Consider the following 19,090-nt stretch of genomic DNA (forward strand, 5'->3'; position numbering starts at 1 on the left):
TACAGTTGCATCAAAAAGAATAAAATACCTGAGAATAAACCTAACCAAGGAAGTGAAAGACCTATACTCTGAAAACTATAAGGCACTCATGAGAGAAATTAAAAAATACAAATAAGTGGAAATCTATCCTGTGCTCACGGATACAAAGAATTAATATTGTCAAAATGGCCATCCTGCCCGAAGCAATTTACAGATTCAGTGCAGTCCTGTCAAAATATCAACAGCATTTTCCAATGAACTAGAACAAATAGTTCTAAAATTCATGTGGAACCACAAAAGACCCTGAATAGCCAAAGCAATCCTGAGAAAGAACAAAGCTGGGGGTATTATGCTCCCTGACTTCAAGCTCTACTACAAAGCCACAGTAATCAAAAAAAGAAAATTGGTACTGGCACAAGAAACAGACCCATAGATCAATGGAACAGAATAGAGAGCCTAGTAAGAGCTCATATGCCTGAACACCAAAAAACAAATAACCCAATTAAAAAATGGGCAGAGCAACTGAACAAACATTTCTCCAAAAAGAAATACAGGTGGCCAACAGACACAGGAAAATGTGCTTCACATCACTAATCATCAGGGAAATGAAAATCAGAACCACAGTGATATGTCACCTCACACCAGTCAGAATGGCTACTAACCCAAAAGACAGTAACAAGTGTTGGTGAGGTTGTGGACAAATAGGACCTCTCTGACACTGTTGGAGGGAATGTGGATTGGTGCAGTCACTGTGGAAAGCAGTATGAATGCTCCCCAGAAAACTAAAAATAGAGATACCATTTGACCCACTGATTCCACTTCTAGTAATTTACCCACAGAAAACAAAAGCCTTTATTCAAAAAGATACATGCATCCCTATGTTTACTGCTGCATTACTTATATAACAGCCAAGACATGGAAGCAACCTAAGTGTCCATCAGTAGATGAAAGGATAAATAAGATGCGGTACATATATACAATGGAATAATAATTAGCCATAAGAAAAAGAAATCCTGCCATTTGCATGCAATAACATGGATGGATCTAGATGGCATTGTGCTCAGTGAAGTCAGGTAAAGACAAATAACATGATTTCACTTGTGGAATATAAGTACAAAGCAAAACAATAAACAAAACAGCGTTTGACTCAGACACTGAGAAGTGACTAGTAGTTACCATGGAAGAGGGGGTGAGGTGTGTGGGTGAGGAGATTGAGGGGGATAAAGGGGCACAAAAATTCTCAATCATAAGATAAGTTGGTTACAGGTTTGGTAGTGCAGCATGGAGAATATAGTCAATGATTCTGTAACATCTGTTGACAGATAGGAACTGTACTAGTGGGGGTGAAGATTTAATATTGGTAACTGTTGAAGCACTGTGTTATAGACGTGAAACCAATATAAGATTGTAAATCAACTGTACTTCAATAAAAAATAAATAAAAATAAAAAAACCTAGTATCAGTGTTTTCTATGTGTTAGAAACTATACTAGGCATTGGAGTTGCAAAAGGAAATAACAGAGACCTGGTACCTGACCAGTAAGTTCATAGAAGATAGAGGTAACAGGTAATTTGAGTAGAATGTGATTAAGTGTTAGGACATGGAAATACGAGATGCTTTGGGTACACCTCTGAGGCTCTCACTACTCAGAGTTGAGGTGGTTAGAGGTGACTTCCCAGGGGAAGTTTTATGAAAACTTGGTTCTGAAGGATTAGGATTTAACTAAACAAAGGACAAGAGGCAGGAATGCTGTGAGAATGAAGCTGGAAAGGTAGTCATTGAACAGATGACTCCAGATCTTCTTAAACCATGTTAAATTGTTGGACTTTATTCTCTAGGAACAAAGGACAGTCATCAGAGTACTTTTTAAAAGGGAATGATCTAATCACATTTTGTGTTTAGCAGAATCCCTATAGTTGCAGAGTAAAGAATAGGACCAGCAAAACAGAGCTAGAAGTAGAGATACCAATTAGGCTCTTTCAGCAATCCATACAGTTGCTTTGATCTCTGAAGCATGCACAGGTAGGGGTCCCATCGGTCCACTGTTATTCCACATTAAACCTACTTCTTCGTGTGGTCAATTGAGTTGTGGGGTATAGGAGTCAAGAGCTTTTCCTTCACCACTAACAGTGAAAGAACTTGACCCTCAAATAGCTTTTGTTCTTTAAGTCTTCCCAGAAGGTACTGTTAATGACCCCTAACTCCATCCTTCAAATAATGATTTGTTAGCATCTCATTTTGTAAGAATAGAGCCACAGAAATTTGATTTCAGGGAAATTTGTGTTGTTGAGGTATAATTGAAAATCAATAAACTGCAGATATTTAAAATTTGCAGTTTGGTAAGTCTTGACTTGTATACACCTGTGAAGCCATCTCCACAATCAAGATAATGAACATAACCATTACCTTCAAGTGTCCCTCTGTAGTCCTTCCCTTCTGATGCCTCTCCCCAGGCAACCAGTGATTTGTGTCCTATCACTCTGAATTAGTTTTTGTATTTTATAAATTTATGCCAATACCACCCTTTCTTGATTACTGCAGTTTTTAATAATTCTTGAAATGAGATAGTGTTAGCCCTCTTATTTGTTCTTTTTCAAGGTTGTTTTGGCTAATCTAGATGGCTTGCATTTCCATATGAAATTTAGAGTCAGTTTGTTACTTTCTAAAAAAAACCTAGGGTTTGGACTGTCATTGCATTGAATAATACATTAATTCAGAGAGAACTGACATTTTTGTAATATTGAACCTTCCAACCCATGAACATGGTGTGTCTCTGCTTTTATTTAAGTCCTCTGATTTCTCTCAACAATGCTTAGTAGTTTTCAGTGTAAAGGTATTTCACATCTTAGGATACTATTGTAAATAATATTTTTAATTTTGATTTGCAGTTATTCATTGCTAATATATACAAATGCAATTGATTTTATGTATTGTTCTTTTGTCCCACAGCATTGCGAATTGTTGCAACATTCTAGTTGTTTAGTGTAGACTGCATAGAATTTTCTACATAGACAAAGTCATGTGCAAATAAAGAGAGTTTTACTTATTCCTTTTCAAAATGGATGCTTTTTTCCTTGCGTTGGTTAGACCTCCTGTACCATGTTGAGTAGAGGTGGTTAGAATGGAGACGTCTTGTTCTTGATTTTTAGAAGCCCCTTATTAAGCCAAGGAAGTTTCCTTCTTTTCCTAGTATGCTGAGTTTTTAATCTTGGAATAGATGTTGGATTTTGTCAGATGTTTTTTCATCTACTGTAATGATCACAAGGTTTTTCTTTTTTAGTTTTTCAAAATGGTTAATTATGTTGACTGACTCTTCAAATATCTAAGTGACTTTATACTCTTGGGGTAAACCCCACTTGGTCATGGTATATTACACATTGGAGTCAGTTTGCTAAAATTTTGTTTAGAATTTGTGCTCATGAGGGATATTAGCCTCTGGTGTTCTTTGTGTAACATCTTTGTCTTGTTTTCAGATCAGTAGAATGAATTGAAATGCTTTCTATTTTCTGGAAAAGTGGATAGAATCCTTTTCTTTTCTTCTTTCTTAAATATTTGGTAAAATTTACCAAAGTAGCCATCTGGGGCCTGGAGTTTCTTTGTGGGAAGGTAATCTGAAAAGTCTGATATTAGCACTTAATGTTTTCACTTTTTTTTTCCTGATCATTCTGAAATTGGGCTAGAGATTTATCAATTGTATTGATTTCAAGGAATCAGCTTTTGATTATTATTTTTGTTTTCCATTTCATTGGTTTCTGCTGTGATTTTTATTTTTGGCCTCTTGTGTATTTTGGATTTAATTTGTTTTTTTTAAATATAAATAGACTTTTTTTTTTTCAGAGCATTTTTAGGTTCACAGCATAATTGAGCAGAAGGTACAGAGATTTCCATATACCTTTTTCCCCTAGTTTCTTAACATGGAAGTATGAATATCATTAATTTGAGGTGTTTGTACTTTTCCAGTACAGGCATTTAGTACCATAAATCTCTCTGCAGGTACAGCTTGTGCTAAGACTGCAGAAGAGGATGCGTTCTTTCCTGTCAGTCACACAAAGCCTTTCTCTAGTACTGTCATTTTTTTGTCTGCTAAAATAAGAATTGTGAAAGGCAGTGACTGCAGAAATAAAGGAGAAGGTTTAAACTCACAACAACTCCTTTCATAGTTGTAATAGGTAGGCATGGAGACTGTCAGTTCTGATCTGGGAAAATGTCTTTTTGACAGAGCCATCTCATCAATTATTACAGGTAATTCTTTGCTTTGTTGTGCTGAAAAGACCTTTACAGTTTATCTTACTAGTTAATATTAAAAATGGAAAGGAAATACTAATAATGAAAGGAAAAATAGTTTTATCTGGAAATTAAGCAGTCTCTATCTTCACCTCAAAGCCTCACATATTTGCAGTTGTGAATAAAGGCTAAGGTGGCACACCAACTTGTCCTTACTATTTAGTTTTGTTTCTGAATACAAAGTATATTTCATTGTATGATATCTTCATATTTCAACCATTATGCAGAAACCTGCCTTACCCCAGTTTTGGGTGGTCTTTTAGAAACAGTATAAACCAACATGAGGAGTCCACAGAAATAACCATCTTTATTAAACATAGTACCTGACACAGAATAAAATATTAGATACTTTACATGGATTATCTTAATGCTATACTAAAACCCTGCAAAGTATAGGTATGTCTATTCCCTTTTTACAAATAAGAAAACTAAGTTGTGAGACCTTAGACTGGTTACTTTCTACATTCAAATAGTACAGGTGGAGCTCTAACCCAGTTTCCAGTGATCTTAAGCATGTTATACACCTTTTCCTTTTATGGCCATCTATATATATAGTATGTTTGAAAAAACAGCTTTTCATGGCTGTAAAATGATAGGGCTCTGAATATCTCGCTTCAGGATATGGCTTGATTAGTTGACCCAAGCTAATAACCTAGAAGCTGCAAAAAAAAATTGCTATTCTCTAGACTGTGAACTTTAAGAAAGAAGGGGTGACTACTGAATTGGAGGTGATGTGGTATATAGAAAGAGAATGGGTGTAGATCTCTCCTCTGTTACTAAGCCACATTAAAAAGTTAGTTAACCTCTTTTAGCTTCAGACTTTTCATATACTAGAGATTTTCTTCTCTTAGGATGGTTTAAAGATTAGAAATAATGTATGTTGCACAATGCCAAACCTGTAAGTAGCTGGTCAGTAGAGAGGGCAATTGTATTTGTTATTGGTAGAATCACCGTTAATTATCCATGAAAACTAACTCATTTTCTGGTACTACCTGTCTCCCATCCCTCACCAAGATTAAGGCATCTTCTTCTGATAAGTATTTGTATAGCATTGAGTTCCCTTGATTCATAGCAGTTATATTTTGAAATTATGTTTAATCATGTGATTATCTGATTAATATATCTGCCTCTCCACACTAGATGGTAAACTTCATGCAATGAGAGGCCATGTCTGAGTTTGCTCACCATTCTCCCTCTGTGTGCAGTGCCTGCCATGTAATAGAACTTCAGTAAATTTTGAATGAATTGAATGAAATGAATTCTTAATGGCTAAATAATGATGCCTGCCTCCATCAAAGTAGTGATAAAGAATTAAAATACATGTCATATGATCTACATAAAAGTATTTGATCTCAGCCTTATGTATCCACATTTATTTATTTATCTGTTTGTTTCTTTGTTTTTATTTTGTTATCATTAATCTACAGTTACATGAACAACATTATGTTTACTAGGCTTCCCCCTTCACCAAGTCCCCCGACACACAGTCACTGTCCATCAGCATAGTAAGATGCTGTAAAATCACTACTTGTCTTCTCTGTGTTGCACAGCCCTCCCCATGCCCCCCGACCCCCATTATACATGCTAATTGTAATGCCCCCTTTCTTTTTCCCCACCCTTATCCCTCCCCACCCATCCTCCCAGTCCCTTTCCCTTTGGTAACTGTTAGTCCATTCTTGGGTTCTGTGATTCTGCTGCTGTTTCGTTCCTTCAGTTTTTTTCTTTGTTCTTATACTCTACATACAAGTGAAATCATTTGGTACTTGTCTTTCTCCACCTGGCTTATTTCACTGAGCATATCCTCTAGCTCCATCCATGTTGTTGCAAATGGTAGGATTTGTTTTCTTCTTATGGCTGAATAATATTTCATTGTGTATATGTACCACATCTTCTTTATCCATTCATCTACTGATGGACACTTAGATTGCTTCCATTTCTTGGCTATTGTAAATAATGCTGTGATAAACATAGGGGTGCATCTGTCTTTTTCAAACTGGGCTGCTGCATTCTTAGGGTAAATTCCTAGAAGTGGAATTCCTGGGTCAAATGGATTTCTATTTTGAGCTTTTTGAGGAACCTCCATACTGCTGTCCACAATGGTTGAACTAATTTACATTTCCACCAGCAGTGTAGGAGGGTTCCCCTTTCTCCACAACCTTGTCAACATTTGTTGCTGTTTGTCTTTTGGATGGTGGCCATCCTTACTGGTGTGAGGTGATACCTCATTGTGGTTTTAATTTGCATTTCTCTGATGACAAGCGACGTGGAACATCTTTACATGTGTCTGTTGGCCATCTGAATTTCTTCTTTGGAGAACCATCTGTTCAGCTCCTCTGCCCATTTTTTAATTGGATTATTTGCTTTTTGTTTGTTGAGGTGCGTGAGCTCTTTATATATTTTGGTTGTCAACCCTTTATCGGATCTGTCATTTATGAATATATTTTCCCATACTGTAGGGTACCTTTTTGTTCTATTGATGGTGTTCTTTGCTGTACAGAAGCTTTTCAGCTTGATATAGTCCCATTTGTTCATTTTTGCTTTTGTTTCCCTTGCCCGGGGAGACATGTTCATGAAGAAGTCGCTCATGTTTATGTCCAAGAGATTTTTGCCTATGTTTTTTCTAAGAGTTTTATGGTTTCATGACTTACAATCAGGTCTTTGATCCATTTCAAATTTACTTTTGTGTATGGGGTTAGACAGTGATCCAGTTTCATTCTCTTACATGTAGCTGTCCAGTTTTGCCAGCACCATCTGTTGAAGAGACTGTCATTTCTCCATCGTATGTCCATGGCTCCTTTATCGTATATTAATTCGCCATATATGTTTGGGTTAATGTTTGGAGTCTCTAGTTCCAGTGGTCTGTGGTTCTGTTCTTGTGCCAGTACCAAATTGTCTTGATTACTGTGGCTTTGTAGTAGAGCTTGAAGTTGAGGAGTGAGATCCCCCACCCCCCACTTTATTCTTTCTTCTCAGGATTGCTTTGGCTATTCAAGGTCTTTGGTGTTTTCATATGAATTTTTGAACTATTTGTTCCAGTTCATTGAAGAATGCCTTTGGTAATTTGATAGAGATTGCATCAAATCTGTATATTGCTTTGGGCAGGATGGCCATTTTGACGACATTAGAACATGGGATGAGTTTCCATTTGTTAGTGTCCTCTTTAATTTCTCTTAAGAGTGTCTTATAGTTTTCAGGGTATAGGTCTTTCACTTCCTTGGTTAGGTTTAATCCTAGGTATTTTATTCCTTTTTATGCAATTGTGAATGGAATTGTTTTCCTGATTTCTCTATTAGTTCATTGTTAGTGTATAGGAAAGCCACAGATTTCAGTGTGTTAATTTTGTATCCTTTAACTTTGCTGTATTCCAGTATATCAGTTCTAGTAGTTTTGAAGTGGAGTCTTTAGGGTTGTTTATGTACAATATCATGTCATCTGCAAATAGTGACAGTTTAACTTCTTCTTTACCAATCTGGATTCCTTGTATTTCTTTGTTTTGACTACTTGCCATGGCTAGGACCTCCAGTACTATGTTGAATAACAGTGGGGAGAGTGGGCATCCCTGTCTAGTTCCCGATCTCAGAGGAAAAGCTTTCAGCTTCTCGCTGTTCAGTATTATGTTGGCTGTTGGTTTATCATATATGGCCTTTATTATGTTGAGGTACTTGCCCTCTATGCCCATTTTGTTGAGAGTTTTTATTATGAATGGATGTTGAATTTTGTCGAATGCTTTTTCAGCATCTATGGACATGATCATGTGGTTTTTGTCCTTCTTTTTGTTTATCTGGTGGATGATGTTGATGGATTTTCGAATGCTGTACCATCCTTGCATCCCTGGGATGAATCCCACTTGGTCGTGGTGTATGATCCTTTTAATGTATTTTTGAATTCGGTTTGCTAATATTTTGTTGAGTATTTTTGTATCTCTTAGGGATATTGGTCTGTAATTTTCTTTTTTGGTGGGGTCTTTGCCTGGTTTTGGTATTAGGATGATGTTGGCTTCATAGAATGAGTTTGGGAGTATTCCCTCCTCTTCTATTTTTTGGAAAACTTTAAGGAGTATGGGTATTATGTCTTCTTTGTATGTCTGATAAAATTCCTAGGTAAATCCATCTGGCCCAGGGGTTTTGTTTCTGGGTAGTTTTTTGATGACCGCTTCAATTTCTTTGCTGGTACTTGGGTTGTTTAGATTTTGTGTGTCTTCCTTGGTCAGTGTTGGAAGGTTGTATTTTTTCTAGGAAGTTGTCCATTTCTTCTAGGTTTTCCAGCATGTAGCCACATTTTGACATTATGCTGATTGAACTCCTTAGAAATAGAGCACAGGAATATATCTTATTACATTTACCATTATTGCGCATCATTTCCAGCTTGACTAATCATGATTTATATTACTATCAAACTGTGCTATCACTGAGAATTTAATTTCAAGTTCTTGGTTACTTGGCAAGAATTATAATTGTGTCATGAAACTCTTAGGGTTTTAAGAAAGTAAAAATATCAGGTATCTCATTTCTCTTCTTCAATCTACCATCCATACAAATATTGTTTTCATTTGGCTTCTAGGGAGAAGATGTTAACCGAACACTAGAAGGTGGAAGGAAGCCTCTTCATTATGCAGCAGATTGTGGGCAGCTTGAAATCCTGGAATTTCTGCTGCTGAAAGGAGCAGATATTAACGTATGTAAAGAACGTTGTTACTCTAGTAGAAATTCCTGTTGTATGCTTTGGGTAATTGTTTCCTGTAGATTGTAAAATAATTACTTGTGGAAGTCTAATTTTTAAATAATACAGTCTGAAGTTATACCAGATTTCCTGTAATTTAGAAATATGTAGTTGGGATTTTTTTTTTTTAATAAGCAAAGCAAACTGATAAAACTGTGAGTTAGGATGTTTCCTTTTTTCTAAAGCAACGTGAGAGTTCTGTCTGGAGGTAGGAAATGGCTATCATGTAATAGAGGATAGGACTCTGCAGTCACATAATAAATCTAAGCAAGATTTTTGGGAAAAAGGTCAGTAAGCAAGAGGTCCAACAAGAGCAGTCATCTCTTGGCTTTTGCCTTTTAAAGGTCCTGCATTTCAGAGCTTTGGAAAAATGTTTAACCATGAACACAAGTGAGGTAAACTGTATGTTTCAGGGGACACCATGTCACCTGGCCCAGTTGTAACCGTATTTCACTTTAATTGACAATGTTCTACCCCATCTTCCTGAACCTCACTGACATTTCTGCAGTAGTGGGGAGTTGAAGCTCAGAGAGGTTAAATAACTAGTTACACAGTAAATGCTTTGAGCTGGGATCAAAGCCCTACTCCCTCTACTTCACTATGCTGATGCCCAAGGAGAAACTGCTTATGGCTTGGACCTCTGGCAGCTAAGAGGCTGGAAACTTGTACCCGTGAAGTGATTTTGCATAGCAAGGCAAAGAGGTAAACACAGAGTTTGAAATATTCGTAAGAGTTCCCTGGTTATATCTAGAAAGAAGGTAGAAATGAAAAACAGATAGAGTAGTTTATGTCTATTTATTATTTTCATAGGCTCCAGATAAACACCATATTACCCCTCTTCTGTCTGCTGTCTATGAAGGTCATGTTTCCTGTGTGAAATTGCTTCTGTCAAAGGTGAGGTCTATTGCAAAAGCAATTTTTATTTTTCTATTACTATGTGACTGTTTAAGTATTTGGTTATTAATTTTGTGTGGCATCAAGAACAGAAAACTAGAGGCAATATCCAAAATTGAGGTCTAGAACAATGTTACTTAAAATAGCTGGTCCACAAACTGTTACCAGTTTTTGAAGGATAGGGAGCTTAGGCTAGGATATAATATAAATCAGCAGTCTCCTTCATCAAAAATATCTTGCTCTAGAAAAACAAGTTTGCTGAACTAAGCATTGTACTAAGTGATGTAAAGTGTCCTGGACTAGGGACAGTCTGTAGACCGGTACCAGGTTCATGGACCACACTTTGAGTAGCTGCCCCTGGTTTGAAATTTGTAAGCTTCATTTTCTGTAGTACATACTGAGCAAGATTAGTAGAGGTAGTTTGCTGTAGGGTCTTTCCAAATCATCTAGTGTCTTGATGTATTTAAGACACTGGTAAATTGGAGTTTTTCAGTGTTTTGTCTTTGCCATTAAAAGCTCTTAGATGGAGTTCAGAATCCAGCCTCAGCAATTAAGCAGTCAGTTGTAACCATTCTAGCTGTATTAAATGGAACCTGCAAATGTTGAAGGACAAGAAATCTTCATAAAGTAAGACACCGATATTAATCCCAAGGTTTTCACTTCATGGCCATACTCTGGAAAGTGTTGTTTGTAACATTTTGCTTGAGATTTTTAAATAAACTCTGCTAGAATAAGCAAGAAAGAAATAAAAATTAAATGTATATAAGGCTTTGTAGAAAAATGTTTAACACACAGGTGCTCAATAAATAATTGGTTTTATTATAACTAAAACTGAAGAGGATTTTATGCTTCCCAGAGTCAGCCTCCGTAAGAAGTTGGAGATTATTGGGGAGGAGGGTAGCCCATTTCTCTCTTAACTGAGAGCTTTTAAAAGATGCTGTTCCAAAAGTAGTTAATTGAGACTCTAAAACAGTTTTTTTAAGCCAAAGCTTTGTGTTAAATATACAAAGTTTCATGTTAAACACAGTTACTGAAATTCTTTAAATGTGTGCCTGTTCTGTGAGTTTGGGGAGGCTGGGGGTAGGAAGTGGTATATATTAATAATAATTTTGAGATACTGTCCACAATTCTGATATAAATGATGAAGTTCTCCAAAAGCCAAACTAAATGGAAATACTATTCTTTGCCACTGCACTGGATCCAGATTCAGTGGTAGAATGTGCTCACAGTTTCCAATCACTCTTTCTCCTTACTGTCCATTCTTCCTCCACACTCATGAAGAGATTAAAAAGTACTTCTTGGAAAAACCACTAGGTAATTTTATCCCTGGGGGAATATTTTTGCCTACCATATTAAAAATGGATTGTTGCAGGCTGCAAGTGTTGATTTACAGTTTGTGAAAGATTTATATAATTCCAGTATTTTATTAGTATTGCAAGTACTAAACCCAGCTCAAATAGGCTTAAATAGTAAAGAGATCTTGTTGATTGTAACTCTACAGTTGAGGCACAGCTTGTCCCTGGGCTTAAGCCAACAGACTAGGATCTGATTTCTTTTTGCCTGTCTGTCTGTTTTCTTCCTCATTGTTGACTTCATTCCCTTGGCCTCACCAGTCTGATAAGTATATAGTAAAATAAATAGTTAACAATACTGTTTGTATTTGAAAGTTGCTAAGAGACTAAATCTTTAAGGTTCTCATCACAAGAAAAGAAATTGTAACTCTGAGGTGACTGATGTTAACTAATCTTATTGTGGTAATTATTTTTCAGTATATACATTCATCAAGTCATTGTAGTGTGCACCTTAAATTAATACAATAGTACGAATTTATTTTTTAGTTGAGATACAATTGGCATTAAGTCCGAAACAAAGAGAAATGAATGATTCCTTCCATCCCTTTCTTTCTTCCTTTCCATGACCTTTTCTACCCAGCCAAGCATTTTGTTCTCTGAAAATAATAACTTAATAATAACTTCATGGCATCCTTTTTAAGCTTAGGGCTCTGGTAATTTACTAAATGAGATGCCCCTAAGCATGCTCTCTGTTTTTGCCTGATCCTAGATGCTAGAGCAGAACTGTATTTCTTTCTGAGAGGCCTCTTTCCTCATAGGACAGACAAAACAAAAAATTATCCTTATGCTAGAGAGCACCCCAACCATTGTTCTGTGTTCCTTATAGTCATGGTCCAAGGTCATTGAGACCTTCTGGTTTTAAGATTCCATTGTCAAAGAATCAATCTTCTAGCTGGATTTACATGTACATTAGGCTCTGTGTTACCCTAGAGGAGTCTCTATAACATGTGCTTCATTGCTAAAATGCTGGTTTTAAGTTGAATTGTCTGGCTTTTAACTGACTTATTTTTTCTTTTAATTGTGCCTGTAATGTAATTTTTATTTGTATCTGAGCCTTGATTTTTATTGGTAAGTAACAGAGATGGCTGTAGTGATGGCAAATCAATTGAGAGCTGTTATTTTAAATGAAAAGGTTTTTTTTAACCTTTATGAAAGCAGCACAGTAAAATTTAGTTCAGCTTTTACAAAATTAATTGCTTGAGTTTTTTGTTGCATAAGCTTCTTTAATGGATACCCTGTAGTTTTGTTAGCTAAATATTTTTTGGAAACTGCTCTTTCAAAAAGCCTTTGTTACTAAAATAAGGCTATTCCAGTGCACATTCTTTACATTACAGTGTGTATATTGTGAAATATGGTTTATTCTGCCTTTATCAAAAGTTAGAATCCTTATGGATTATTATGAATTTGTTTTAAAGGTACTTAGTTTGAGAAATTTACCAGATTGATTGACATTTTTAATATATTATCCAGCTGGTATATCATTAGCTTAGGATAGAAGCCAAAATAATAAACAGAAATTTTAAAACAGTATGATCACAACTAATAGAAAAAAAATCACAAAGAAAAGAAAAATTGCTGGAGTATTTGAAATCAGACTGTGTGACATGCTGTATCACTTACCAGACAAGTTTGTTTTGTTTTGTTTTGTTTTGTTTTGTTTTTACTACAATGGAGGATGAAGTTTATGACACAAGTGGGAATTTTAAACATTTAATTCTTGATTATCCATTTAGCAAAAGAGGAAACTAACATCTGTAGAATATGTACTAAACACTTTGTCATCTCCTTTAATTTCTATCAACCCAAATACATAGGTATAACCAGTCTCCATTTTATGAATAAGAAAACCATGTCTCAGAGAGGTTAAGTATCTATCTAAAGTCAAACAGTATATAATGCAATCAAGATTTGTTCCAAAATTATGACTCCAAAGCCCATATTCTTTCTGCTATTTAAGATTGCCTTTCAGAATTAGTCAGGGATGGTTATGAGAAATGGAACCATACGTATTTCTGTAGGCAAAACTTAATTTGGCCTGAGTTTTAATTGAACTAGTAATGAAAAAAAATATGTGGAGATAACACATGTGGGACTTCCGCATCAAGACTGAGGTGTGAGCACATGCCATGGTATCCGCTTTTTGTCCCCCAGACAGAAAAATGTTTTTTAAAATGAATGAATCAATAGTTGCTTTGGACCATAAGAAGTAGTTCATTAGACATAAAATTATAATGAATCCTTGCATCACAGAAAGCAGGCGAGTTAGGGCTGAAGAATAAAACATTCCCTGACCTGAGCACGAATATTGTTGCAAAAGGTAGCAGCTGATCCAGGGCTGCTCCAAACCCAGAAGTGGTCAGCACCCCTGAGCTATAAACAAGTGAAGATTCGGATAAGAAACAGATTAAGCCCAAAGGGAAAGACTACGATGCAAGAAGGATGGTAAGCAAAAAATTAGTATGTGAATAGGTCTAAATAAAACTAAAACACAAAACAAACACTCTCTTTAAAAAAGAATAGGTGAAAACTACAGAATTGTTAAATAATAACTTACAAGATGGAAGGGGAGGTGACCAAAGCTTCTGTTACTTTCACCAAATCCAATCCAGAGCACATAAAAACATTAATAAAACTGGTCAGAAGAGCAAGGGAAAGAAGATAGAAATGCAGGCTCGAGAAGCATCCTGGGAAGCTTAGCAGCAGGAGAGTAAGAAGCCCAAATAAGAGTCTGAGACAGAAGTCAGTGCCAGAGAAGTAGCAGCTGAGCAGCACAGCATCAATAAAAAGGCCAAGCCTAAAAGACTTCAGCTTGCTTTTATCAAAGCAAAACAGGCTGTGTAAGCACATGTCATTTTGAATTGAAATGATCTCAGTTAAATAAGATTCCCTTTTCTTTATTTGCCCTAAAAAATCTTAACCAGGCAATTTCTAGAATAAAAGGGATATTTAAAAGGTAGTATAAAAAAAATCCAGTCCAGAGGTTGGCAGACTTTTTCTTAAAGAGTCAGGTATGACCTCGTAGCACATGTCACCATCATAACTTTGACCCTGTGGCTCTAAAGCTGCCAGAGGCAATGCGGAAATGCATGGGCCTGGCTGCAGCCCCATGACACTGTCTGCAAAGACGAGCATCTGGGCCACAGTTCGCCAGCTCCTGTTCTAACTCACGAAGACTCTGGAATTTATAGTGCACATCATTTTCAAAAAGTCCAAGGGGTAAAATGACCCTTTCTAAGTGACACAAGTTGAGTGTTTATCATTCTGTTTGCTTTTATTAGACTATTCTAGTGCTTATTTGTTGAAAAGTTTTATTGTCAGTTAATGTAGCCAAACAAGAGTGTATTAGGACAGTGATCCGCAATTTTCATTGTTCATTCTTGAACTGGTCTTCCAAATCTCACATACCTGAATGATAGCAGTATTGCATGAACACATTTAGAATAGAGTTAATTATGAACTGGTACTCTTGAACTATAAAACTATTAGCCAGTGGACTTATGTCATAAGTCTAAACTTTATTTTCCACAGCTACATATATGATATCTGAATCTAGTTTCCATAGTTAATTCACTGAGAAATAATAGTTTGTCTGTAGTTTTAATACACTATCATGTTAGACATTTCCTACAATATTAATGTTATTTAATATACCAAAATTTCTATACTATTAATACTTATTAAAATTTCTTACAATTTTTGTAATTCCTTATGATTTTATAATTGATAACAAAGATTGTAAGACGTATCCTCGTTCCCTAATCCTAAGTAAAACAATTTCTAAGTTATCCACTATAGGGTATTATGGAGAAAGAAATAAATGTTTAAATATTTCCCCTATCATCTATCATCACTTTTATAAAGATGTTAAGTTAGCTGTAATTTAGAATTTAGACACATTAGCAGTGTCACTCGAGTGTGTTTTCATATTCTGTTCCTATATAGGAATATACAATACTGCTATTAAAAACTGATCACACAACTTCTATAAGAACAAGAATTCTTTTAAACAAATAAAAATCTTATGAATTGAAAATTTAATGAAAGTTTTAAAACATTATAATTACTGTTTTATTCTTAGGCTACAAAATAAACTGCTGACAGCATAGTCATATTATTATAAGCTGTCATTTGTCATTAGTGATGTTTAGCATACTAAGCTGTATCTGAGAGGAAAAAGTCCAAAAGAAACTTCTTAAAGTGTGAAGCAGAGAAAGAATTTTAAAAAAGCCAAAGAACGTATCTCCTTACAAAGTCTGCTGTAACCTTACCACAAAAAAATACATATATGTAGCCACTGATTATTGGGTGGTACTAATTTTAATGACTAATAGCTGTTTCATTCTGTATGTGAAGTGTTCCTGGTTTTATAAATGGCTGAGGCTTTTATAAAAAGGAAGTCAAAATGTGTAATGTCTTATATTGAGTTGCTGTAGAGAGTAGAAAATTTAGAAAATCATGTTATCTGATGTATTTACATGTTCTACTTTGGAAAAAAAAATCAGGTAGCCAGTTAATGATAAAACCTAAATACCCCTCTCTAATCCTCAAAGTGTCTGTGGTGCCAATTTTGCTGCTTGACTTGAGAATCAAATGTAAGATATACAAGAGTTGGAAAGTCAACCCTTTCAGCATAAACAAGTACTGTTTAAAGCTTGATTGCAGGTAGAGCCAACATTTTTTATTTGAATTACTACCTCACCCCCAGTAAGATCTCAGTAGCTTTTCATATTCTCAAGTAAGGACACATTTTATGGTTGTTTGGAACCCCTAAAGTTCTGTTGCATTTAACATAAGCAAGTTTGGTTTCAAAACTTTTTAGGAAAGGTAACCCTGAGAACTCAGCATACTTTTCTGAATTGCTTTAAGGAGAACCTGCATCAGAAAAGGCATGCCAGAATTTGATACAGCTACAAAGTTACCACTTAAATAAGTGAAGAAACCAACTGTTTTGGTGTGGTTCACAGGTCTACTACACAAGTATGCTCATTGTCAGCTCATTGTTTTTACCCACTTAGATCTTTTAGTCTGGAGTACATCATTATTTTAGAGTTTTTATTAGTGATGTGCCCCCATGTGCTGTGGTACCATCCAGCTCCAAGTCTACTTCTCAGTTCTACTTAATGGCTTTGTGGCTTTGAGCAAGGTTCTTAATATCTAAGCCTAAACTTTCTCTTCTGCAGCACAGGGCCAGTGCAGTAGTCTCCCTTTATCTGCAGTTTTGCTTTTTTGGTTTTAGTTACCCTTGGTCCACTGCGGTCAGGTAGCAGATGACCCCCCTGATATATAGTCAGAAGTTCAGTAATAACCTAAATGCTACGTCACAGTGCTGCACCATTTGCCTAACTTCATCCTATCACATTTTATCATCTCACACCATCACAAGAAAGAGGTAAGTACAATACAGTAAGAGGAAGAGACTACATTCACACATTTCATTCCAGTATACTGTTATAATCATTCTGTTTTATTATTGGTTATTGTTAGTCTATTACTGTGCCTAATTTATAAATTACACTTTTTCATAGATATGTGTGTATAGGAAAAACATAGTATAAATAGTGTTCGGTACTACCCACGGTTTCAGGCCTCCACTGAGGGTCTTGGAACATATTCCCTGCAGAGAAGGGAGGCTGCTGTGCTTATCACACAGAGTTGATGAGAGAATAAAGTAGCTCACAATTAAATGACATTTCTTATGTACAAGTACTGTTTAAGTGCTTTGCATATATTAACTCATTTGATCACAGTAATTCTGTGAAGTAGGTATGATTTTTATCCCACATTTTACCACTGGGAAAACTGAGGGACAGAGCGGTTAGGACACCTGTCTAGGATTCATATAGCTGGTAAGAAGGGGATTTGCAATTTGAACCCAGTCACTGGCTCCAGAGCGTGTGCCTGTAACCACTACGTTACACTTCCTGTCAGCAGTGCCAAGTAGTTAGATGAGGTAATGTGTGCAAGTCATTTGCTATAATACTAACCTTGTCATAAATTATCAGTAAATACCAAGACCAGTTAGGATTAATGTAGGGAACTTTGATGTATTTCTCAGAAAAAGGAAGACTTGCTCCAAGAATGAGGGTTCCCTGAAAAGTTAAGTTTTATGAAAATAACTGTTTCAAATGTACATAAGCTTTCTCATGTAAAACTTAGGTGTCACTTCATAAGTAGTATAATAGCTTAATATCTGAATGTCCTTAGAGAGAAGCAGTTTGAAGACTTATTTCTACTCTACTGCAACCCCATATTTCTGTGGTGAATTTTTCTCTGAAACCTTGAGATGAACTTATGTTCTTACTAGATGCAACTACAGTGGAAATACTAAAAATCGTATTTTCACAGGGGTAACATTAGAACAAATCCAAGGCTAATACACATGCAACTAAATATGAACTATAGTCACTATGTCCAAATAAGAAATAAAATAAAAATAAATACAAACAATGAGACACATTCTATATATGTGTGTGGGTCTTCATTTGTTAGTTTTCGTTACGTGAAGCAGAGTAGTTACACCTTTTTAAGAGTTCATTGAAGTTACAAGAAAGTTTTTTTAAGTGAAAGAGATTGAAAGACAGCAGCAACACTTAGCCCACCAGGAAAGAAGTTCTCAGCAAATGCCATCTTTGATCTGTCATTACCCAGTGCATGGTGAGGACACTGTTCAGAGGCACAGGAGTGCCGTCGGAGGAGCCTGGTATTGAGGTTAGAAAAGCGAGATTTAAGGCCTAGTCCTGTAACTTAATATCCAGCAAATCACTTGACATCTAAACACCATGGGATTAATAATATTCACATCTCAGGATTTTTCTAAGGATCACAAAAGATAATGGTCTGTCCCTGTTTTTATTATATTTGCAGAGATGATCCTTTCCTTTGTCCCGCTAGATTGTGAAAATGCAAAGAACCAGTCTGTCATCATCTTCAGTGCCTCACAAGAGGAACTGGCAAAAAAATTTCTGTAAGGGATCAGATAATAAATTTATAGGCCTTGAAGGGCATAGGGTCTCTTAAAACTGCTCAACTCTGATATTCTAGCCCCAAAGCAACACTAAAGAACATGTAAACAAATGAGTATGGCTTTGACCAAGTAAAATTTTATCAAAACTGTATCTGGCACCTAACAGAAACTCTTTAAATATCTGTTAACTTGTGAATTGGATGTCTTTGAAAATGTTCTTTAGCTTGAAAGTGCTCAACAGATGACACATTGTATGTACAACTGTACAGGGTTCTTCATTTTCCTAAAAGAGGCACCAAAAATACCAAGAATACCTAAAGGTAATAAATTCTAAAGTCTCCTAATGTTTTTAGGTGAAAGCCGTAGATGATATTTAACTAAAGATAGCATAGAGCACAAGATTTGGCATCAGAAGGCTCTAGTTTCTATAACTTGCTGACTATGGGCAATTTTCTTAATCTCTCTGAGTTTAAGAATCTATAAAATAAAGATAACAGTATCTGTGTCACAGGGCTGCTGTGAGGATAAAATGAGATGATTTATCTATACTATGAGTATGTTAAAAACTCAAAAGCACTACCAAAATGTAAGGATTATAACATTAACTGTGTTGAGCATTGTATTAAATGCTTTGGGATATCCAGGAATTATCTTTACTGTATCCCTCATACCAATATAATTAAGTATTAAATGTGCTGAGAAATCCTGTACCAGTAAATTACACAATATATGTATGACAGGTATTTGAATAATTTTTTAATGTTATTGTTTAGACTCCAAAATTGAACGTTTTAGTAATTCTCTGGTAATATTTAAGTGTATATTCAAACAGATTTCTCAGGTTCTAAACATTTTATCATACTGCCATGGAATTTTAAGCAAATTCCTCAAATCATGA

The 19,090-nt window shown here is 35.7% G+C and overlaps 1 protein-coding gene across 1 annotated transcript in view; it reads left to right on the forward strand.

Annotated features, from left to right (window-relative positions):
* The window catches only part of MTPN (myotrophin), a 55,223-nt gene that overhangs the window by 21,801 nt on the left and 14,332 nt on the right, over positions 1 to 19,090 (forward strand). Inside the window, exons 2-3 of the mRNA XM_017679337.3 lie at positions 8,824 to 8,937; positions 9,793 to 9,876. Coding sequence (XP_017534826.1) covers positions 8,824 to 8,937; positions 9,793 to 9,876 — 198 coding nt within the window. The remainder of the gene's footprint in view (positions 1 to 8,823; positions 8,938 to 9,792; positions 9,877 to 19,090) is intronic.

The sequence above is a fragment of the Manis javanica genome, chromosome 6, assembly GCF_040802235.1.
Source record: "Manis javanica isolate MJ-LG chromosome 6, MJ_LKY, whole genome shotgun sequence".
In the NCBI taxonomy this organism is placed as follows: domain Eukaryota; kingdom Metazoa; phylum Chordata; class Mammalia; order Pholidota; family Manidae; genus Manis; species Manis javanica.